This window comes from Pleurodeles waltl, chromosome 7, assembly GCF_031143425.1.
Source record: "Pleurodeles waltl isolate 20211129_DDA chromosome 7, aPleWal1.hap1.20221129, whole genome shotgun sequence".
Taxonomy (NCBI): Eukaryota; Metazoa; Chordata; class Amphibia; order Caudata; family Salamandridae; genus Pleurodeles; species Pleurodeles waltl.
The window spans coordinates 1381754681-1381779854 of NC_090446.1; the positions used below are offsets into that span (position 1 = coordinate 1381754681).

The 25174-nt window shown below is 46.9% G+C and overlaps 1 protein-coding gene across 2 annotated transcripts in view; it reads left to right on the forward strand.

Annotated features, from left to right (window-relative positions):
- The window catches only part of POLD1 (DNA polymerase delta 1, catalytic subunit), a 336382-nt gene that overhangs the window by 116210 nt on the left and 194998 nt on the right, over positions 1 to 25174 (forward strand). For both annotated transcript variants that reach the window (XM_069200918.1, XM_069200920.1), the window contains exon 18: positions 23698 to 23793. In XM_069200918.1, coding sequence (XP_069057019.1) covers positions 23698 to 23793 — 96 coding nt within the window. The remainder of the gene's footprint in view (positions 1 to 23697; positions 23794 to 25174) is intronic.

Sequence of the window (25174 nt, forward strand, 5' to 3'; positions counted from 1 at the left end):
ATCAGGAGACGCACCACTGCCTGACAAAGAGAGTAGGAAGTTTGATGCAGCGGGCAAACGAATGGCAGCACAGGCAGCCAATCAATGGCGGATCGCAACTCGCAAGCCCTACTGGCTCGCTACGACAGGGCACACTGGGACGAGATGCAACACATTATACAGCACTTGCCCAAAGAGCACCAGAAACGTGCCCAACAGGTTGTTAAAGAAGGACAAGCAATATCCAACAACCAGATAAGGTCCGCATTAGACTCTGCAGACACAGCAGCACGGACAGTCAACACTGCGGTAACCATTCGCAGGCATGCATGGTTACGGAGCTCAGGATTCAAACCAGAAATCTAGAAAGCTGTGTTAAACATGCCTTTTAACCAGGAACAATTGTTTGGGCCGGAGGTGGACACAGCAATTGAGAAATTAAAGAAGGACACAGACACGGCCAAAGCCATGGGCGCGCTCTACTCCCCACAAAGCAGAGGCACATTTAGAAAGCCACAATTTAGAGGGGGGTTTCGTATGCAAACACCAGAGCCTTCCACCTCGCAAACCAGACCCACCTATCGGGGGCAATACCAGAGAGGAGGGTTTCGAGGCTCATATAGGGGTGGACAATTCCCAAGAGTAAGGGGAAAATTCCAAAGCCCTAAAACAAGTCAAACCAAACAGTGACTTCAATGTCACAAAACCCCAACACTTAACACCAGTGGGTGGGGAGACTTACTGCATACTACAAAAACTGGACACACATAACTACGGACGCATGGCTCCCAGCCATTATCCAACATGGTTATTGCATAGAATTCATAAATTTCCCGCCAGTTGTGCCTCCAAGAGCACACAATATGTCCAAACAACACTTAGACCTGTTGCAACTAGAGGTCCAAGCATTGTTACAAAAACAAGCAATAGAGTTAGTACCCAACCATCAAAAAGGAACAGGTGTCTACTCACTATATTTCCTAATTCCAAAGAAAGACAAAACGTTGAGACCCATATTAGACCTCAGAACGCTGAATCTCTTCATCAAATCAGATCACTTTCACATGGTAACACTTCAAGACGTGGTTCCCTTGCTCAAAAAACAGGACTACATGTCAACGTTAGATCTCAAGGATGCATACTTTCACATACGCATACATGCTTCGCACAGAAAATACTTAAGGTTCGTAATACATGGCGTGCACTATCAATTCAAGGTGTTACCGTTCGGGATAACAACAGCCCCAAGGGTATTCACAAAATGCCTTGCAGTAGTAGCCGCTCATATAAGGAGACAGCACATGCACGTATTCCCATACTTAGACGATTGGTTAATAAAAACCAGCACTCAACAACAGTGTCTTCTTCACACGCAATAAGTTATAGAAACTCTACACAAACTAGGGTTTTCTATAAATTACCAAAAATCACATCTGCAACCATCCCAGATACAACAATACTTGGGAGCACCACTCAACACACAAAAAGCGATTGCCACACCAAGTCCACAAAGGGTACAAGCGTTTCAGAATATTACATTAAACATACAGCCAAACCAACACTACCAAGTAAGGTTTGTAATGAAACTTCTAGGCATGATGTCCTCATGCATAGCCATTGTCCCAAACGCAAGATTACACATGCAGCCCTTACAACAGTGCCTAGCAAAACAATGGACGCAAGCACAGGGTCAACTCCAAGATCTAGTGTTGATAGACCGCCAAACACACTTCTCGCTTCAATGGTGGAACCCTATAAATTTAAACCAAGGGCGGCCATTCCAAGACCCAGTGCCTCAAGACGTGATCACAACAGATGCTTCCATGATAGTGTGGGGAGCACACCTCAACCAGCACAGCATTCAGGGACAATGGGACAATCAACAAAAACAACTGCACATAAACCAGTTAGAACTGTGGGCAGTGTTTCTAGCATTAAAAGCATTTCAACCACTGATAGCCCACAAACACATTCTTGTCAAAACACAACATGACGACAATGTATTACCTCAACAAACAAGGAGGGACACACTCGTCACAACTGTGTCTCTTAGCACAGAAAATTTGGCATTGGGCAATTCACAGTCACATTCGCCTAATATCACAATACATCCCAGGCATTCAGAACCAGTTAGCCGACAATCTCAGTCGAGATCACCAACAAACACACGAATGGGAAATTCATCCACAGATCCTACAAGATTACTTTCTACGCTGGGGAACACCAAAAATAGACCTATTTGCAACAAAAGAAAACGCAAAATGCCAAAACTTCGTGTCCAGGTACCCACACCCTCAGTCCACGGGCAATGCGTTATGGATCAGTTGGTCAGGGATATTTGCTTACACTTTTCCCCCTCTCCCGCTCATTCCTTATCTGGTAAACAAACGAAGTCAAAACAAACTCAAACTAATACTTATAGCACCAACCTGGGCTCGCCAACCGTGGTACACAACACTGCTAGATTTATCAGTAGTACCTCACATCAAGTTACCGAACAGGCCAGACCTGCTAACACAACACAAACAGCAGATCAGACACCCGAATCCAGCATCGTTCAATCTAGCAATCTGGCTCCTGAAATCTTAGAATTTGGACACTTAGACCTTACACAAGAATGTATGGAGGTCATTAAACAAGCAAGAAAGCCTACTAAAAGACATTGTTATGCAAACAAATGGAAAAGATTTGTTTACTACTGCCACAATAATCAAATTCAACCACTACATGCTTCCGCAAAGGACATTGTAAGTTACTTATTACACTTACAAAAGTCTAAACTAGCATTCTCTTCTATTAAAATACATCTCACAGCAATATCTGCCTATCTGCAGATTACACATTCAACATGGCTTTTTAGAATCCCAGTCATCAAAGCATTTATGGAAGGATTAAAAAGAATCATACCTCCGAGAACACCACCAGTACCTTCGTGGAACCTTAATATTGTATTAACACGACTCATGGGACCACGATTTGAACCCATGCACTCTTGTGAAATGCAATACTTAACTTGGAAGGTAGCCTTTCTAATAGCTATCACATCACTTAGAAGAGTAAATGAGATACAAGCATTTACTATACAAGAACCCTTTATACAAATACATAAACATAAAGTGGTTCTCCGTACAAATCCCAAATTCTTACCAAAGGTTATATCACCATTCCACCTATACCAAACAGTGGAACTCCTAGTCTTCTTTCCACAACCAGACTCAGTAGCCGAAAGCCTTACATACATTAGACATAAAAAGAGCACTAATGTATTACATTGACAGAACAAGACAGTTTCGTAAAACAAAACAATTGTTTGTAGCCTTCCAGAAACCTCATGCAGGTAATCCTATTTCCAAGCAAGGCATTGCCATATGGATAGTGAAGTGTATTCAAATTTGCTATAATAAAGCAAAAAGAGATCTACCTATTACACCAAGAGCGCATTCCACTAGGAAAAAAGGCGCCACAATGGCTTTTCTAGGAAATATACCTATGACAGAAATTTATAAGGCAGCCACATGGTCTACGCCTCATACATTCACAAAACATTACTGTGTAGATGTGTTAACAACACAACAAGCCACAGTAGGACAGGATGTATTAAGAACATTATTTCAGACAACTTCAACTCCTACAGGCTAAGCCACTGCTTTTTTGGGGGAGATTACTGCTTATTAGTGTATGCACAGCATGTGTATCTGCAGCTACACATGCCATCGAACGGAAAATATCACTTACCCAGTGTACATCTGTTCGTGGCATGAGACGCTGCAGATTCACATGCGCCCTCCCACCTCCCCGGGAGCCTGTAGCCGTTAGAAGTTGGATGAAAAATTGTAAATTTGTAAATAAATACTATTTTAATACACATTATGTACATACATACTTACTCCATTGCATGGGCACATTTAGTATATTCACAACTCCTACCTCACCCTCTGCGTGGAAAACAATCTAAGATGGAGTCGACGCCCATGCGCAATGGAGCCGAAAGGGAGGAGTCCCTCGGTCTCGTGACTCGAAAATACTTTTTCGAAGAAAAACAACTTGTAACACTCCGAGCCCAACACTAGATGGCAGGATAATGCACAGCATGTGAATCTGCAGCGTCTCATGCCACGAACAGATGTACACTGGGTAAGTGACATTTTCCATATATTACCACGTCCGCATATCCTGCTATGAACTGTCAAATAATGTCATCCACCGAGCCGGTGGTAATGTGTGGGGCTTTATTGCTGCCAGTCTCTGAGATCTCAATAGCAGTGTCTGATCCTGACATTTGTATGTGCTCTGAGCGAAGTGTGTTAAAGGAATTCTTACAGCAGTGTATAGCTGTCGCTACTGCTCGGTCTCTTTCTGCTGCTGCTTGTTCCTGGTTTGAGCGGGTGCGAGCTGGCCCTCCTCGACGACGTCTTGACTTCGGGGCTGATCCACGTGTCCACCTCCTTCTTGTCCTCTGTTACCACAGCCAGTCCCTTGGCATGGAGCCAAGTCCATACATCCTCTGGTGATTGAAAAATATGTGTTGTCTCCTGGTCTATGATCTTAAGTTTTGCTGGATAAAGAAGGGCATATTAGATTTCTAGAGCGCAAAGGCGTTGTTTAACCGCCATGAATGACCCCCTTTTCCGTTGCACCTCCATTGTGTAATCTGGATATGCCGCTATTGAAGTGTCTTCGAAGTGCGAAGGACCTTTGGTGTGGAACAATTGCAGGATCAAGTCCCGGTCACGAAAATTCAGGAGGCGAGCTATGAGAGGGCGTGGAGGGGCACAAGCTTTTGGAGGTCGGCCCGGTATTCGTGGGCCCTTTCAATGGAGAGCAAGGGTGGGGCGCTGTCGCGGAACACCGTGGATCTGAGCCATTTTTCCAGAAACCGTTCTGCGTGAGGTAGTTCAGAGCGCTCAGGAAATCCAATAAACCGGATGTTGTTTCGCCTCGAGCGGCCTTCTGGGTCTTCAGCTGTACACTGGAGGGCATTGAATTCCTCTGGCATGGATGCTGTTTGTGTTTGAAGTGATTGAAAGGTTGGTGGTACAGTCTGTGTGATTGCTTCTGCCTGAGTAACACGCTCTGCGAGTTTACAATGATCCGCCCTCAACAGGTTTACTTCCAATGAGACCGTGTCTATCTTGGCTTCCAGTGAAGTTTTGGTGTCTAATATTGCATGCAATATTTTTTCAAACTTTGCAGAGTGACTTTGCAGTGTGGTTTCCAATTGGCGGAACTGTTCAGTTTGTGATAGTGGATCCAAGGAATCATTGTCAGTTGTGGCCATAGTATCACTTGTTGATTTATTGGGCCGCGGTTTCCCCATAATGACAGAGGGCAGGTAGACTATGTCAACGAGCTGTAACCCCGGTTATTAATCCGCTATACATGGTGGTCCCAGTACACCACTAACTCATGTGTGGTGCAATGAGTAACACTTTTAGAGACAACACAGCCATGTCACAGTCTCCGTGGGCGCGGTGTCGTATGGATTGGAGCACACAGCAGCTCACGCGCGAGGGAACATCCAAACGTTGCGCACTGACAGTGCCAAGTTTGAGGTAATGCCGGAGGTATATGTCAATGTGACTTGTATGGAGGCATGTGAGCACATGTCCCTGTGTTTATAGTGTATCTATAAGGTGGTCCGTTAGTGTGGCTATAGCGCTACATTTGCTTGTTTTCCCCTTGCCTTGCGGTTCTCGGTTGTCCTGGGCAGCAACTCGGCTTGTCCCCCTCTCTCAGGCTCGGTAGGTCAATGGGCATGCACTCAGCACTCACGTGTACAACCGGTTGAAAGGAGAAAAGAACAGCGAGCAAACTGTCCATATAGGGACTATGCAGAGCGGAGGTGCCCTGCGGTACCCGCACCTCCCTTTTCCGCAGCCGCAGTGCACCTACCGCCTTATTGCTGTCTGTCTTCACAGCGATGTGTGCTCCCTTTGTCAACCTGAAAGCATCGGGCGCCGCCGACCGACGCCGTCTCAGGCCAGCCTCACACGCTCCGGGGTCCTTCCTGGGCGCTCCGGTCCGTCCTCTCAGTCGAAACGGGCTGCAGAGACGTCGTCAAAAGCCCAGCCGCAGGCTCGGCGCACGAAGATCAGCAGCCCGTGAATCACCCTATCAGTCTACAGCCTCATTCGACGTGCGAGAACCGCCACGTCGTGTCGCGCCACCACAGGAACCGCCGGTTCTCACCACCGTAGATAACAAGGCCACAGGGTCTATTCTGCGCGTATAAGGCTCCCTTGGTAGTTGTTTATGCAGGATAGTGATCGGGCCCCGCGTGAAGCTCGTTGAATAGCGTCCTATCCGGCCGCCATCTTGGCCACGCCCCCCACACTTGGGAAGGCTTTTAACTGATCATGCCCCGGTATTTATGCAGCTGAGATGGGGATCGGATGGCTGGGGGACATGTAGCTGGCGCATGCCTCCTGACTTTGACAGATGCTGCATGTTGCAAGACTTACCATTGCAACCAGGGGAACTGAGTGGGAGACAATGAAAGCTGTTTGAGAAGAGTGTGTATAGGTATCACCAGTGGTGTGCGTAGACAATTGGAGCAAGATCTCAAGAAATGGGAGGGGCAACTAGCGGATATACACCGTCGTAAATACCTTACAAGGGAAGCACAAAGAGAGCAGCTTTGATTGCACAGGGAAGTAAGCAGGAGTTTGGGATGCTGAATAAAGTAACACTTAGATCGTATAGACAACGGCTACACCGGGAGGGGGATAAATCCAGCAGGTTGCTGGCATGGGATCCTAAAGCGTGAGGTGAAATCGCCCCCTATCTTGCATATTCGGAATGCTGTGGGCATACAGGTCACCAACCGTGGAGATATTTTAAGTGTGCTGGCAGAGCATTTGCAAACGGTGTTGTAGGCTGGCCCCCGGGTGACAGATGAGTCCCTGCAGGGGGTTTTGCAGCACTTGCAGCTACCACAGTTGGACCCCAAGAGTAGGAGAGACTTGGATAATGAGATTACTGCAGAGGAGGTGGGTGCAGCGGTGGCAGCATTGTCTAAATCCAAGACCCCGTGGGGGGTGGGTTTCCTGTTGAGCTTTACCTGCGTGCGGGGCATTTTGCCTGAGTCGCTGCAGCAAGGTATTGTTTGTCTCATGCTTAAACCTGGGGATGAATCGAGCGACCCCCTCTTCCTACCGACCGCTCACAATGTTGAATAGTGATGTCAAGATCCTTTGTAAGATACAAGTTACTAGACTGCGAGGAGTTGTGAGGGGGTTGGTTTATGAAGACCAATGTGGATTTATACCTGCTCGGAGTACGACCTTTAACGTACATCTTTTGGCACATGTTCTGCATGAAACCAGGGATGTGGCGGAAGAACTGGCAGTGGTGTTGTTGGATCTAGAAAAGGCCTTCGGTACTGTGGAATGGAGCTACCTTATGGCGGTACTGCTGGGAATGGGGTTTGGCCCCAAATTCTGTGCTTGGGTTCGCTTGCTCTATACTGAACCTATAATATGAGTCTGGGTGGGAGGGGAGCTCTCGGAATCGTGGGTGGTCAGCAGGGGAAACAGACAGGGTTGTCCTACTTTGCTGCTCCTCTTTGCCCTAGCGGTGGAGCCATTGACAGTGTTGTTGCGTGGGGATCTGGCCCCCTTGCCAGTCACATACGTGTGAATATGCATAAGTTGCTCCTGTTACCCCTGGGTGTGCTTCATGGCAGGCGGCTGGATGATTTACTGGTGGTGGGTGTCCGCTGGGAGTTGGAGAGATTCAGGTATTTGGACATATGGGTTACCCATAATGCAGCGGCACAAGACACGTAACGTGGAAAGAGTGGTGTCAGGCCTGGAGTGCTTGTTTCTGTTTTGGAATAAGCTGCCACTGTCTGTGATGGGAAAAGCTGCTATTGCGAAGATGGTGTTTCTTCTGTGCTGTCTGTACCTGGCACAAAATTTGTTGTTTCCATTGGCCCCTCGGTTGTTCACTCAGTTGCATAGCTTGTTAGTTTTGCTAGTTTGACCCGGATGCTGCAGTAGAGTTTCCCTGTCCACACTTCAAAGAGATCTGGAGGACGGGGGTTAGCGATTCCTAATATTCAGCTATATTACTATGCTGCGCAATTTCAGCATGCTGCGAAGTGGCTGACTGAGTCGGATGGCTGGGAAAAGCAACTTTTTTGAAGGCATGCTGGGCACTGATACGTTATCGCACATCATGATGAAAGGTGGACGGTCGGAGACAACTGTCCCTTACCTGGCTCAAAATACTGCACGGATCTGGGAACAGGTCGTTAAGAAGGTGCTTCGCCGTGCCCTGTTTGGGAGGGAACTCAAGCTGTGGGACCTAGCTCCCTTCCGTGATATTGATAATTACATGTCTATGGACAGCTGGAGAGTGGGGGGGTTGTCTCATTGCGGGAGATTTTTTCCCCAATGTGGTGTTTATATCCTTTCAGGAGGCACAGAATATGTTTGGTTTGGGCCCAGGTCAATTCCTGCAATATGCTAAGATGGAAAGTGTTGCTCAGGAGATCTGGCGCGATTTTCCAGCCGCTCTGCCGTCTTCTAAGGTATTGTATGGGCTGCTAAATTGGGGGGTTGGGAAACACTTAATCACCCTATTTTTTAGAGCCCTTCAGGAGGATTTGACGGGTGCAATCTATGTGGCGCGTAGAGCCTGGGAGTTGGGGGAACCAGTGGAGGTTGCTGATTGGGCCAGGGCCTTGTCGCTGGTACGCACGGTTTCATGCAAAAATAGATTTAAGCTCTAACATTTCTTTTTTGTACACCATACTTATGTCACGCCTTTTCATCTTAATAAGATGGATCCAACTAGGGGAGCCAGGTGTCCCTGATGTGGTGAGGTAAAGGCTTCCTTTCTACAGCTGGCTTGGTCCTGTAGGGTGGCACAGCAGTTCTAGTGGGAGGTGGTTGTGGAGGCCACAGGACTGAGTATAGCATTGATACCATTCACATGTTTGCTGGGTGGGGGGGGGAGTTGGGGTGGAGGATGACGAAGCCCAGGTGGTGGAAAGTCCCTTACAAACTGGCATAACTGGCTATAGTGCTGGCTAAGCGTAGGGTGGCCATAGGCTGGATGAGCACTAGGAGCCCATTAGTTGAATTCTGGATGCAAGATATCCTGGAGTGGAGAGAGGCAGAGGAACAACATATATGGATAGCACGTAGGGAAGAGGGTGCACTTACGAATCTGACAGCATGGGGACTGCAGGAAAGTGCCCTCTCCTTGGCATGGTTACCCCATTTTCTGCCTGTTGTCAGCGTGTTTGACTGTGTTCAATGGGATCCTGCTAACCAGGACCCTAGTGATTATGCTCTCCTCTAAATTTGGTTGCTACTAACCTTTTCTCCCCACAATTGGCATACTGGTGCCCCCATGTAAGTCTCTAGTATATGGTACCTAGGTACCCAGGGCATTGGGGTACCAAGGGGTCCCTATGGGTTGCAGCAGTTATTCTGTCACCCATAGGGAGCCCATGCAAAGGGTTCTGCAGGCCCATTGCAGTCTGCGTGAACCGGGTGCACGCATCCGTGTTCACTACAGGTCACTGCACCAGATCACTGTAAGTCACACATATGGTAGGGGCTCTCAGTCCAGAGGGCATGATGCAGGTACCTGCATGTGAGGGCACCCCTGCTCTAGCAGAGGTGCCCCCACGAACTCCAGCCCCAATTTACTGGACTTTGTGAGTGCCATTTTATATGTGTACTGGACATAGGTCACTACCTATGTCCAGCTACATAATGGGAACTCCGAACCTGGGCACGTTTGGTATCAAACATGTCGGAATCATACCCCAATACTGTTGCAAGTATGATTCCATGTACTCTGGGGGCTCCTCAGAGGACCCCCATCATTGCTACCACCAGTCTTACAGGGTTTTCTGGGCAGCCCAGTTGCTGCCACCCCTCAACCAGGTTTCTGCCCTCCTGCTGTTTGTTCCGATCAAGTCCAGGAAGGCAGAATAAAGGATTTCCTTTGGGAGAGGGAGGTAACACACTCTCCCTTTGGAAATAGGTGTGACTGGTTTGGGAGGGGTAGCCTCCCCAAGCCACTGGTTTTGCTTTGAAGGGCACATTTGTTGCCCTCCGTGCATAAACCAGTCCACACTGGTTCAGGGACCCCCAGTCCCTGCTCTGGCACGAAACTGAAAAACGGAAAGGGGAGTGACCACTCCCCTGTCCATCATCACCTAAGGGGTGCTGCCCAGAGCTCCTCCAGAGGGTCCCTGGGTTCTGCCATCTTGATTCCAAGGTTGGCAGGGAACTCCTGAAGCATCTGAGTGGCCAGGCCAGGCAGGTGACGTCAGAGGCACCCTCTGATAGGTAGTTAACCTGGTTAGGTGACCAAGCCCCCTCTTTGGGCTACATAGATTCTTCCTCTGGGGTGGGTCCTCAGATTTGGCTTGCAGGACTTCAGCAGGAATCCTCTGCTACCTTCACTTCCACTACTCTTCTCAGGAACCGCGACTGGACCTCCCTGGAACTTACAAGCTGCCGATCCATGAGGAAGACTCTTCTGCAACACTGTATCTGGAACTCCTGCCAGCTTGCAACATTTCCCTGGCTGTGCATCCTGAGAAGACTGCAACTCTTCAGCCTCACGAGAAGAAGAAGGAATCTCCCATGGGGTGAAGACATCACTCCCCTGTAACTACAGGTGCCTGGCTAACTCGACGACTGGCTGCGTGGATCCCCCCTCATCCTGAGCGGCGTGGGTCCTGCATCACGGGATGTGGTCCAGAAAGTCACCCTTGGTCCTCTCTACCAACTGTCGCACTTTCCACTCCATGCAAGACAGTACCCTGTGCCCCGCATCCTTTCCAGCTCCAAAGTTTGTTGCTTCACCTCCAAGGGGAACTTCAGGCGATGTGTAGCTCCAGCCCCCAGCACACCCTCCTGCAACTTCTGGACTTCTGGGTGGATCTCCAGTGACGTAGGAGCAACTTCTGTGGTGCTGCGTTGCCTGCTTCAGCAACTTGTGGCCCTGTCCTGTGGGACACTTGTGGGTGCTGCCTCTGCTCCTGTGGGCCTTCTGCGACTCGGAGGGTCCCCTGTAACTCCCCCTCCTGGGTAGAGTTCTCTTGGGCCTTGCTGGTCCCCGGCAGCACCCCTTTTCCTCCAACCACGAATTTGCCTTTGCCAAGGCTTGTTGGTGGAAATCCTTCACCGACACCCATCTGCAATCCAGCTTCCATCGTGGGATACCTTTTGCACACATCAGGAACTCTTCTCTGGCGTCTGTGCTGCAGTGCTGGCCTGTCTTCCCTCTTCGTCGACAAACTCCAAAAGATACCCCTGGGTGGGTAGTATCTCCTACTCCCCCTGGACTCCACCTACACTTCTTGACTTGGTCCTCTCTCTCCACATGTCTCCATCTTCGGTTTTCTACTGCTGGTTCCTTGCAGGCTGTTCTGAGTGTCTTTGTTTTCTTCTTTTTATGCTTTGGGGTGGTTTTGGAGAAATCCAGTGTTTTACTCCTGCATTTCTGGTTGCTGGGGTGTACTCCATTACTTAAGTGTGTTGTCCTAGTACTCCCAGCTCCCCTCTACACAATTTACTTACCTAGGTGGGGGCCCCATGTTCGCATTCCTCTTTCTTAGTATATGTTTGGGCTCCCCCCTAGGGCTATTGTTGCATATTGCTATTTTACATTGTTTTCTAACGTTTGTTATGCCTCTTACTGTTTATTAGTGTATATATGTGGTGTATTTACTTACTTCCTATTGGAGTATTGCCTCTCTAGTATTTTCTGATACTGTGTTCCAAAAATAAAGTACTTTTATTTTTGTACCACTAAGTGTTTTCTTTCTTGTGTGTAAGTACTGTGTCACTGTAGTGGTATTGCATGAGCTTTGCATGTCTCCTAGATAAGCCGCCTTGGATGCTCATCCATAGCTACCTCTAGAGAGCCTGGCTTCTAAAAAAATGCCTACACTTCACTGAGAGGGGATCCCTGGACCTGGTATAAGGTGTAAGTACCATAGGTACCCACCACACACCAGGCCAGCTTCCTACAGGGACGCTTTCTGGAGCGCTTCACTGCAACTGATGAGTCAACTTCTGGGAGGAGTACAGACACTGATGATTAGCTAATGAGGTTTACACACGAATGTAATGATGGTGACAACCAACTGTGGTCATATTGAAACTCTGGAATGCATAGATTGTATATGAATTAGTTTCATTATGGTACTGCCATACGTTGGGGGATGATGGAAAGCTCTGCTGGTTCAGCTAATGTTGAAATACATTCCTGACTATGTAAGCCAGTGGTTCCCAACCTTTTGACTTCTGTGGCCCCCCACTTTATCATTACGGGAACCCGGGGACCCCCACTGAATCAATATTTGAATCCGGGGACCCACTGATGTAAGCAACCTTCATGTGAGAGATATCTGAGGGGTTTCATATGCTATGCACTGCATTATGTTTGTTTGGTTCTGAATATATAAACTCAATAAAAAGAGCTCATTAAAAAAAAGGAGCGAACAGGGAACATTAATGCTTCAGCGAGGTTTGCAAGGAAAGGTGAATGGGGCTTGAGGCATACATGATTATGCTTTCTTTGCACCTGACAAATAACTGGTAGTTGTCCTCACATCAGTGAACTATCATTGTACCTACAGAAAGACAGGAGATGCACTTCATGTCACTATTTTGAGTATTCATAAATTAGTGGGTCTTGTCACATCATTGATCAGTTTTTCTATAGGTAGGTAGTTCTCATCTCTTATCCCCCTGTTGATCCTTTGTATGAGCAGGGGTCTCCCATCCTCTGAATCATCAACCTCTATAGAAGGATAAGGGGTCCTTTTCACATCAGTGGCAAACTTTTCTTAACTTAGGGCAGCTCATCAGATCAATTTATCCTTATTATTATTAACTTTGTATTGTAGCAGGACATAGGGGATCTCATTGGAATGCCTCTTTAACAGGATTGAGTTCCAGGGGGAGTGCTGTTATGTCTCAGAATGTTACTTGTTATAGTGTTTTTGAGGGGTCAGGCTACACCCTTCTCTGAACAGGAGTAAAGAGAGCTCTTCAGTATTTTCATAGGCGGGTAGCACGTTGGCTGTAGCTGAATGCAGCCATCTGTGGAAAGCTGTTCATTACATCTAGGGAAGGTGTTCAGTGCCTGCTTCACCCTATGTAGGACCTGTATGTTATCTGCCCTGGGTGTGTGGGAAGGCAGCAGGCAGTGTATGTGCCCCTTTGTTCTTCTGTAATGAGTGGAGGTTAGGGGACTTTTCAGGAAAGATGCTTTCCCAGGTGTTTTTTCTATAACTTCCTAATATGCAGTGACCTTTGCAAGGAGTTCAGTCAGATGTGGAGAGCAATGTGTGCCAAGAATTAGTGTTCAGGGTAAGGTGGACAGCCAGGACAAAGATGTGTCTTCTATCAGTGTTTGAAAATATGTTGCTCTGTGTTCACTCTCTCTGGTGCCTAGGTCACCATGCATTATTGAGATGTGCTCTGTGGCTGTAGCATGCGTTTAGCTGTATGTTTTTGCTGTGTTTGTGCACTTCACTGTGTCTTTGCAGTTGTATCTGTATTGATCACTGAGTCTGTGCATTGACATGCTTGGATATGCAGTATGCTGTGTGACAGTTGTTTTGCTCTTTTATACTATCATTTTTCTGTATGTAGCACCGATTCTTTTAGCTGTTTGTCAGTTATCTTTTAATGTATGTGTTTATAAGCATTCACCTATTGGCGATTATCACCCTGCTGCCTTTAGCTTGTGTGTTTACTTTGAGTCAAGTTCTTTTTGTTACGTGTCTCTCTTTGAGTTAGGGGAGACTGTCCTGTCTGTATGTTTACCAGTAATTGGGTCTGCTGCCTCTGGCACGAGTGGGACACTACGCTATTGCTCATTGTGACTTTTTTTTATATGTTTGTGTATAACTGTTTTTCTAGTGTGTGCAGCATTGTATCTAGCTGTGATTATCATATTTTTGCTCCATGTGTCTCAGTGTGCCTGTTGTGGCGCGCACATACATCGTTATACACATTAGAACTGCAGGTCTCTCGCTGTTTTTCATAGTTCACTCATGCACCTCTTCTTCAGTGCCTTCACTGCTCCAGCAAGTGGGCGCCCCAGCTCAGAGTCTTCAGAATTCCAACTTCCAGGTGTATACAACTGTCTCAGATATCTCAAAAACCCCTACATGACCATGGCCTTAGGTTACTGGAATGTACTTTTTCTTCCACTCATAGGACGTTCTGATCTGCAAGTAAGACATACTTGCAGCACAAACGTTAATATTTAGGAAAATGGTGCATTCACACTGAGGGTTCTGTCCCCTACCCGCGCCCTTACATTTGTAAACATTTCTTCATCTTTGAGGTGACCAGACTTGATTTAAGAGCTGTAGAGTCTCGCTGAAATTATTTCTGGGCCTTCTGTTGAACAAGACCTGCGGCTTCTTATTTCTCCTGCCTCCATCAATAATATATTGTTTATCACCTGCTTCATTAAATGTGTCTCAAATAGCAGTGCTTCCAAAGGCTGACACTCACTCTGTAATTAGCAGTTCCATGTGGTGGTCTTAGTCTGCTTTCTTTGTGGCTCTTTACTTCATGGAATGTGTTTATTTCGTGGCTTTCCATTTTAATTTTACTATCCTACAGAATTTTCTAGACTTAGTTGCAAAGAGACAAAGAATATCCGGGTCTGTGGTGGATGGTCTTTTATTTTTTTACTCGCCACTTATCAGGTATCTGCAGTTTACTGACTTTTTCACAACCATCCAGAAGGGTTAATATTTACCAGGCACCAATTAAACTGGCTAAATCTCTTGACCTATGTTGCACATGTGTTTTAGGTGGAAGTGGATGAAACTGTTGTGTCTCACATCTTAAACCAGATCCAGCTCCAAGGTGCTCAAGAATCTCAAATCTGCTAGTGTTTGTGCGTGTGTGTTCATATAAGCCCTCATTGCCTGCCGAAGCCCCGCACTCCCCACTTCAGGGACAACAGGCTCCTCTATCAGGGTAAATACTATTCAGATGTTTAGGGGTAATAGAAGTACGATGCAGAAAATTAAAATGTAACAATTTAAATATATGGTGACAGGATATTTTCCTCACCAGCTCACAGGCTCGTGCCCAGCCTTTGTCCATTAAAAGCATTCTGGATATGTGCAGTTTTGGGCCTATCCTCCTGAACCGCAAGTCCAGGATATTCAGGCTACGATTCTGATGTTTCAGACTCTATCTTGGATTTCGGTGAGACTGACTGAGGCTTTTGGACCTCTGAGCCTCCTCCATACTTCTTGTAACACATACACGTTGGAACAGTGGGACCTGAAGTTCCAGTGGTCACAGCATCAGGGAAATCTCTGTGGCCGGGTCCAGATCTCGGAGGGAACTGCAAAAGACTTGCAGTGGTGGTTTAAAGACCGCAATTGGGTCAGCGGCAGACCCCTCTCCCTTCCCCATCCGGAGCTCACAGTAGTGACAGGTGCGTCACTCCTGGGCTGGGGTGGCCATGTAGGAGAGATGGAGATCAGAGGATTCTGGCCTCTGGCAGAGTCCATGTTTCGCATCAACCTGCTGGAATTCTGGGCCATCCGGTTGGGATTGAAAGCCTTTCTTCCTTCAGTCAGGGGAAGGCTAGTGCGCATGCTCACAGACAAGACCACCACCATGTGGTACTGCAAAAACAGGCCGGGTGGGGTTGTGGATCCTTTATCAAGAAGCCCTGTGCCTCTGATATGGCTGTAACCTCAGGGCATTTCCCTGTTGGGCTCTCTAAATACCAGGGCAGATTTACTCAGCTGTCAATGCCTAGCTGATTACGAATGGTGTCTCCACTGGAGGTGGTGCAAGGTTTCTTTCAAGAGTGGAGAGAGCCTTGGTTAGATCTGTTCTCCATTGCCCAGAACGTGCAATGTCAGCAGTTTTGTGTGCTGGAGTTTCGAAGGCCAAAAACTTGCTCTAAGACGCTTGTCGTCTTGATTGGAACTACGTCCTCCTGTACGCCTTTCTGCCGATACACTCCTGCCCGGGGTTCTCAAGAAGATCAGGAAGTACTGGGCTCTAGTCATACTTATGGCTCTTGATTAGGTACATAGTTTGGTATCCCGAACTTCTTAGCAGAACCATTGTTCCTACGATCATGCTGCCCCTTCTGGAGGACTTTCTTTTGCAGCAGTAGGAGGGGGTTCTGCACTTGAACCTGCACACCAATTGGCTTCATGCGTGTGGATTGAGAGGCAAGAGTTGACAGCTTTCAACCGTCCTCCTGAAGTCTGTCATGTTATTCTGGCAGCCAGCCATTCCTCTAACAAAATGGTATACGCCTGCCATTGGGATAAATTTGTGGCATGTTGTGCATCCTGGGATAATGACCCCCCTCTGTACCCTTATGCCACGTTCTGCTTGTCTTTCTTCGGCCCAGCAGGTCCTGCTCTGGGCACTGTTAAAGGTTATCAGTCTGCCATTTCGGCATTCTTGTGGTTGCCGGAACAACCTACTTTGTTCAAGTCATCCGTCATGACTAGATTCCTGAAAGGACCTCAGCACATGTTGCCCCTAGGCCATTCATTATGCACCAGTGGGATCTTAACCTGGTGCTTACCTTCCTCATGTGCGTTCCCTGTGAGCTGTTACATACCCATGTTTGACTATCAAAATGGTCATTCTAATGGCCATAACATTGGCCAGGTGGGTCAGAAAACTACAGGCCCTCTATGTACACCCTTATATACCACTTATTAGCCAGATGGTTCTGAGGACCCATGCCTCCTTCCCCCCGAAGGTTGACACATCCCTTCCATGCAGGCCAAAACATCACCTTGGCTACATTCTTTGCTCCACCTCACCCTTTCAAAGAAGAGGAGAGATACCACTGTCTGGACCCAGAAAGAGTATTGTCATTCTACATTAACCGCACAAGAGTTCTGGGTGGACAATCAACTTTTTGTAGGATATGTTGAGGCTAAGAAAGCAAAGTCAATGCAGAAACAGACCTTCTCATGATGAAGTGTGCTGCATGAAGATCTGCTACACGTTGGCCGAGAAACAACCTCCTGAGAGCTTGTGTGCTCAATCTACCAGAGCCAAGGCTACGACCAATGCATTAGCACTCACAGTAACTCTCCTAGACATCTGCCAGGCAGCAATGTTAGCGCCTTTGCACTCGTTCATCAAGCCCTGCTGTCTGGATACTCAGGTCCATCATGATGGGCACTTTGCCTCTTCAGTCCTTGTTAGACCTGTCAGCCTTAGGTTCTTCTCCCCCCAAACGTTTGCTGTACTCCTCCATTTTTGCTGATCTGTTTTTTGTTGGTCTTAGGACTGCACGCTTTACCATTGCTAACCAGTGCTAATGTTCTTGTGCTGTCTCCCTCAAACAGAAAGAATTTGCTTTAACTCAATTGGCATATTCAGTCTACTTGCAAGTCCCTAGTAAAGTGCTACTACCTGTGCCCAGGGCCTGTAAATTAAGTGCTGCTAGTGGGCCTGTAACACTGATTGTGTCACCCACTTAAGTAGCTTGTAAACATGTCTCAGGCCTGTATTGCACCATTGCAGCAGTTTTCAAGTGCCATTTCGACCTTTCCAAATAAACCTTATTAATACATTTAAATCACACCCAGGGTAGGCAATATATAGCCCAGGGAGCAGTGGATTTAAAAAGCTGGAAATTTGTTTTTAACTTTTACATGTCCTGGTATTGAAAAAGTCTTACATTTGTTTTTTCGATCAACCTCAACCACAGAGTCCTTACATTTTGAATTATTTCCGGGCATCAGACTGAATAGGGAATTTTTTCTCCAGCAGTACCCCTCCGTGTGATAGGTGGTGTTGTACAGTCAGTGCATCATCCATGCCGGATGGGACGTGCACGGTGCCTATATATGTACCACCCCACTACGCTTCCATGCCAGACAGCACAGACCCAGAGAGAGCTACTACCCCTTAGTCACTTATTGACTAAACTTTTTTTCGACCTTTTGTCAAAGTATTTTTGAGATCTTCTCCTGATATGGCTGGAATGTCATCTCAGAGGGCCGGCTTCAAGCCCGATGTCTGTGATGGACCCACATCTTGTATGTCTTTGAGTGCGACCACGATCCGAAGGCATGTCACCAGTTCTACTGGTTGGATTTTTATCATTTTAGACTAAAATAATGTATTAAATTGTACTCTAAATTTGTGTGAGATTTTTTCTTGTCTGGTGTTTCCACTTCATTACTTTCTGAGGTGCTGCATAAATACTTTACACATTGCCTCTAAGATAAGCCTGCCTGCTATTGTGCCAAGCTGGAAGAGGGGTAAGCACAGGTCAATTGTTTTTTGTTTGTGTTTCACCCTGGCAAACTGTAGCTGCTGCTTGAGCAGGGAGTGACATATACATAGGCTTTGTATATATTAGTGTTTATCTTCAAGTACTGTTATGGTTCTACTGTCTCCAGAGTGGTATTCTAGGATCCTTCTAGGAGGCATTTACCAGAGGACTAGTTTGCATGCAGTCCTAGTTGTACTATGCTGTTACCAATATAGAAGTTTTATATAAACCCAGTGTTGGATTTTAACACAGGGTTTCACACTCCTTAACCAGTAACACAATTTCCAAACGTCCTGCAGGACATTTTGGTCCAGTCTATTTGCTGACTCTCCTCAGGTGACGTATTGCTTGGGTATCTATTCTAAGGTAAGGAATCTTCACTTACACCTTATCGGATAGTCTCTATCAAACCGTGGATTCCTTACCTACCCTCCCATCCTCCCCGCTCTGGTGCGCAGAGGTACTGGTTGAAAATTTCCGTATCCAGTCTGATGCCTGGGGAATATTCTAAGGTGAGGGCTTTGCAGCTAAATATAGTCTCTTATGAGACAAGGTGTTATCAAAGGTAAGTATTTATTCATTAGTTCCCTTTTTTCCATGCTTTTGAACGCAGATCTGGAGTTCTGCTCCCTTTTTCAATGATTAACAAATGCTTTCCAGTTCGTACAGACTCCAGTGATGACTTCAACTCCAGCTCCAACAGCTGTGCTTGTTCCTTCCTCGTCGATTCTGGCCCCAGTGTTGTTAGCACCAGAGGTTGAGTCCCTGCTAAATCTGGTGTCTGAACATCACCCCCTTGGTCCCCCAACCGAATCCTTCTCGGCCCGACTGAAGTGCCTCTGTGAATCCCTCCAGCACAACCAGTTCCTAAACGTTCGGATTCAACAAATCAATTCCTCTGCCACAAAGCCTTGCTCAGTGGCTTCTTAATTTTAATGGCTTGAAGTCAGACCAGAGTTTGTCACTAACTGGCGATGATGGGGACGATTTACCCCCATATTTCGATGATGAGTTTGTATACATTTGCTGATGAGCAATGGGATTGATAGCTCCTCTAATACAGGGTTGAGTTTGCCACGGGCACCCCCAGTGGAGAAAAGTACTTCATTTGCCGTAGTGAAATGTGCCTGAGATGCTAGACTTAAGTTGCCTTCTTTCAAGACAGATGTCCTCACTGAGGCTTTGCATTCTCGACCAGCTTTGTCTGAGTATTTATTTCTATTTAATAAATACCTGGCTGACACCCTAAGGTCACTTGCTCCTGCCCAGCAAGTGGCGAGGTGCCACAGCTTGCCTACCCAGATTTTCTTGTACAGCAGCCTTCTCCTGAGTGTTTGGTGTTCTAACCTTCTATCAGCAAATTAAATTCAAATTTGTTTCCCACAGCTCCTCCAGACAGGGAGTCGAAAAGAACTAAGGATTTGAGTTGTGAATCTTCTCTTTGACCAGCTTGACATTGAGAACGGTCATTGCTGTCTGCCTGTTAGGCCTAATCATACCCCCTGAGACGTGGCCAGCTAGATCTTGCTGGTGGTCTCAGAAGAGTTTCTTGACTCTTTGTCTCACTCCATTCAGGGCGGTCAAGATGCAGCTAAGTATGTCATTAAGGCTGGCCTTTATACAGATGTTTGTAGGGGCCCAGTTGTGAGCACCAGTGTGGTGCTCTCTTGACATGCATAGATGCAGTCCACTGGCTTTCTGGAGATGCGCAGGCATTCCTTATGGACATGCCTTATGATGAGTCCCACCTATCTTCTGAGAAGTCCAACTGCCCTCAAATGCTTTATGGAAAGCTGAGCAATAGCACATTCCTTGGGCCTTTCCACGCCTACTCGCCAGTTTATTCATCAGTTTCACTACTGTTTACTGTTGTTACTCAAGGGAGCTGATGTATATTTCACTCCCGTCCTGCCATCCCTACAGCAACCAGGGAGTCCTTTCTTGGCCCAGGACTGGGACCAAGCAGACATTGCACAGGTCACAAGGAACAGTGCTATGCTCGGTCTTCTCCTCTTGTGGCATCAACCTCCAAGCCGCTTCAGTTTGCCTTTAGCCGCACACAACAACCCTGTGGGGGGGCAGAATCAGATATTTTCACTCAGGGTGGCACTCCATCCCATTCGACAGATGGGTTTTCCAGATTGACCAGTAGGGTTCCCACCCATTTCTTCCTGACCCACCACCACGACCTCCCACATCAGAGCTGCTTTAAGAAGGTCCTCTCCATGTTGCTACAAAAGGTGCAGGCCTTACTCGCAAAAGGGGCCATGAAGACGGAGCCAGCCTTTCAAGTCGGACATGGATTGTTCCCTCTCATCCCCTTATTCCCTTGTGCCAAAAAAGGATGGAGGCCTTCCTCCTATTTTAGATCTTCACCCTCTGAATGACTTCCTGTGAAAGAACGCATTCAGTTTCTCACACTGGCCCAAGTTATGTTTTACGAGATCCAGAAAGCTGAATGGTTGTCTTGGACCAGAAAAATGCATACCTTTATGTTCCCTTTCTGCAGCCCCTTAGATGATACTGCTGTTTAACGCGGGCCAGGAGCGCTTTAAATTTGTCATGCTCCCATTTGGCCTATGCACCTTGGGTGTTAACAAAAGTGATGGTGGTGGCAGATGCCAATCTACGCAGATTGGGGGATACCAGATTTCCATTATCATTATGACAGGTTGTTGAGGACAGGCTCGCCACAATCAGTTGTATACCACCTTCCGATAATTGAGAACCTTTTAGCATTTTTGTGGTTTTCGGTCAATGAGCCAAAGACACATCTGACTCGTACTCTTCCGAAGACTGTGCAGTTCCAGGTCGTGCCTCCCTCGCAACAAGTCCGAGACGTTTGGACTATAGCCTTGATAATTTAGTCTTGTTCCTGGATCTTGGTGAGAGCAGTTCTCAGGTTTCTATGGTTGGTGGCCTCATGCATCCTGCTTGTCCACTTTGCCAGGTGGCACATGCAGGCTCTCAGTGGGCCCAGCACCAAGGAAACCTGGAATATGTCATCCAGGTTTCAAAGGAGAGTGCACAAGATCTATAATAATGACTGCTTGACTGCAGCTGGACCAGCAGCGGACCCCTTCCCCACCCACAGCTGATGGTGGTGAAGGATGTGTACCTGCCGGATTAGGGAGGTCATCTGGGAGAGGTGTAGGTCAGAGGACTATGAGCTGCAGCCACCTGCCTAGCGTCGAAGGCCTTCCTGCCATACATGAAGAATAAGCTCATGCACATCCTCATGGACAGCATAATTGCCATGTAGTACTGCAACAAGCAAGGTCGAGTGGGGTCTCTGGTCCTGTGACATGGGGTTGGAGGTGGCTGGTGCGTCAGGGTATCTTAATGATCTTGAACCACCTGACGATGCAAGGTGGCGGAGGACATCTTTCGTCAGCAGAGAGAGCCTTGGCTGGATCATTTTGAGACCTTTGTGTCAAAACCACTGCTCCTTCCTAAGAACCGCTCTCTGTAGGAAAGGCATTCAGGCTAGAGTGGAGCACAGGACTCTTGTATGCCTTTCCGACCCTGCCTTTCCTGCCCCGAGTTCTGAAGATCACAGGAACCACCAGCCACAAGTCGTTCTAGTGGTTCCAGATTGGGCCATGAGAGTGTGGTACCTGGAATATTTGTTTGGGCATTAACATCTGTCCCCTGATCAGGCTACGGTTTCAGAAGCATCTTCTGTCACAGCAGCAGGGCAGGATTCTGCTCCACAAGCTATGCAGCCTACACCTCCATAGGGGGAGATTGAGTGGTGGCAGTTGACATCATTTGATCTACTTCCTGAGCATGTACTTGTCATCCTTTGGCCCAGACATCCCTCTACAAAGTCTATTTACAAAGTGTGCTGGGACAAATTTGTGGCCTGGTTTAGGGTTCACAACACAGACATCTTGCAAGGCAAACTGTCTGATGTATTTTTGTTTGTATTATCTTTGGCCCAGCAAGGGCTTGCAGTTGGCACCATTAAAGATAATTTGTCTGCCCTTTTGGCCTTTTTGCATTTGCCAGACCAAATGCTCTTGTTTAAATCACCTTTTGTGATGCAGTTTATTAAAGGCTTGACACACTCCAAAACCATTTCTGATGCCACAGTCGGATCTTAATTTGTTTCGGACATTCCTTATGTGTACCCGACTCAAGCAAATCCATAGCTGATCTTTGTGTCTACTGACTGAAAAACATCTTCCTCATTGTGATCGCTTCAGCTTGTCGCATGAGTGAGGTCTAAGGGGCAGCCACCCAACACCACCTTTTCCCAGACAAACTACTCTGGAGGATCTGGATGCCTTTCTGCCTAACATTGTGACAATCAGTCACTCTCTCAATGTTCTTGACTTGCCTCACCCCTCAATAGAGAAGGCACTCCACCAACTGGACCCCATGAGAGCCTTGAGCTTTTACATTGATTGCATCAAAGACCATCAGGTGGACGATCAGCTTTTTGTGGGGTTGTCTTAGGCTACGATAGGTAAGGTGGTGCAAGAAAGGACTCTGTCGAGTTGGATAGTCCTCCGCTTTAAGATCGGTTATGCATTGTCAAGAAGCGGTCTCCTGAAGGCCTTAGAGCTCAGTCTACTAGAGCCAAGGCTGCTATCACTACGTTTGCATGCAGAGTTTCCTGTCCTTGACATCTGGCAGGCCGCGACATGGGTGTCAGTGAACACTTCCACAAAGTGCTGCTGCCTTGAAAACCAGGTCCGACAGCAAGGGCATTTCACTCGTTCAGTCCTGCAGAGATTTGTTTGTCCTTGTCCAAGCCACAGGTATTTATTGTAAAGTGGAAGAATCTGTGGATAGAAGAATCCATCTGAAAAACAAGCTACTTGCTTTTGGGAACAGTCTTTTGTGGTTAATACTATCTAACCCCAGATCCTTCTCCTCCACCTTCGTGCAATGGCCTCTTTTAGACATCTCAGAGTGGCCCAAATTAGAGATCGGCATACTGGTACCTCCAATTGTTTTGTCCTCTGCGTCTGAGGACACAAAAAGAGTCACTCAAGAAACTGACATTGGCGCTTAGTGGTGGCACCTATATGCATCTCCACTCTGTCACTTCCAGGACGGTATGAGGTCAACCTGGATCCGCTCAACGCCACCTAGCGTCGTGCCGGACCACTGCTGTGTAAACATCCAAACTCAGTATGTAGCCTGGGGAATATTCTAAAGGTGAGGTATCTGCAGTTGGACCAAAAAGAGTTACAAATGGTCTAAGTAACTAGTTCTTCTATGGCCAGTGCCATGTATTGTATCCTTCCTGTGTTGTGTATTGGCCCCTTTCTCTGCTGTGCATTTTTGGTCCATTTCTGTGCTGTGTATTGGCCTCATGACGTGCATTGATGTCTTACAATGATTTGTATGGATTTCCTTTGTCCTCTACACTGAGGTCCTTTTGTATTCTGTACTGATTTCTGTTCATGTTCTCATTTCACTTAGAGTGTTACTGGTTTTGGCCGCCAGATGATTGAAAAGACCAAGCAGCTTGTGGAGTCTAAGTACACACTGGCCAACGGGTATGCAGCAGATGCCAAGGTAAGGTCATTGGATAAGTGGGAGAAAATAAACTTGTTGCATCTGTTTTACCGGTGTAGGTGTTCCACAGAACATGGTGATAAGAGTTGTGTGCAGTGAACTTTACTTCTGGACACACTCCAGCAAGATGTTGTGGGTCACTTCACTTAAGGAACTCTATTTGGGTCTTGCCTAAAGCCAGCTTTTAACGTTTAGCAAGGCTGTTGTCATGACACACAACACATAAATGCATACCGACAAAGTGTAGAACAGGCCTTTTGGAAGGCCACTTTCAGTCATTGTCTACTGATATTCAGCTGTCTTTAATCATTAGCTAACATGGTTGTCCATCAGCGTTGGCATTGGCTGATAGCATTTTGCAAATATAAACATTGCAAATACATAGTTTGGAAACTTTTGTGTTGTTTTTTTCTTAATCAGCTGCAGGCCCCTGCTACACCGACCTCATTCTGTTAAAGTTAGCAGAAGCCCCTGCTCGTCTGTTGGTCCCTGGTGCTTCCCGTCACACCCTGTTTTTAACTTTTTATCTGCAGTAGTACTGGGGTGCTAACCTCAACTGTTTTGTTTCTGTGCATTACATTTTTTATTATTACTTTTCCATTGTATGACGGCCGTTGACCATGTTAGAACGCTACAGTAAAAATGCAAAATGGCCACTGGTGCAACATGATGCATGCGTGCCATTTTGAAATGTGTATAACTCATTCTAAGATGTATGCCGTGTGAGCAACGTGCAATAGTTTTTCCATGTGCTCAGTTCTTGCAGACACTTGATGCTGAGTTTTATTTCGTGATGATCCAAGAATTTGTTTGTTGGAAAAAAATACAGTCTCCGGAACTAAGCACATAGGCTAGTTTCTGATAGTTAATATAACTGAAGGAATGCAGCAGGTATGTTTGTCTAAACAACTCAGGACAGTCAGGCACACATACAGTTACTCCACCATAAGCACACTGGAATCTAAGGCATCAGTCCATACACTCAGTCAGGAAGGGGTACGCGTTACGAAGGTTCTGGTAATCTTCTTATCCTGCTACTGTTTGTCAGTGGTCTTGTACAGTTGCAAGTGTCAGTCCTTGGACAGGTTTCCTCTTCAAGACTGGTCTCTCTCGATTGGTGGAGTAACTTATCTGGCATGGCTGCGCCTCTTGCTGTCTTGACCCTGACAGGACTCTTGCGTCTGGGACATTGAAGGAGCTGTCTTCTCTTCAGACTCCATTGCCCATAATCTCTGTTTTAAGATTATTGGTGGTGCTGAGGAGCATCCCCGACAACAAAGGATGATAATCTGACGATCGGCAACAGGCAGTACCCATGATCTTATAATTAGCCAACTTTTTGTTTCGGAAATGAGGGGTGAAACATTAGTGTGTCAGCCTT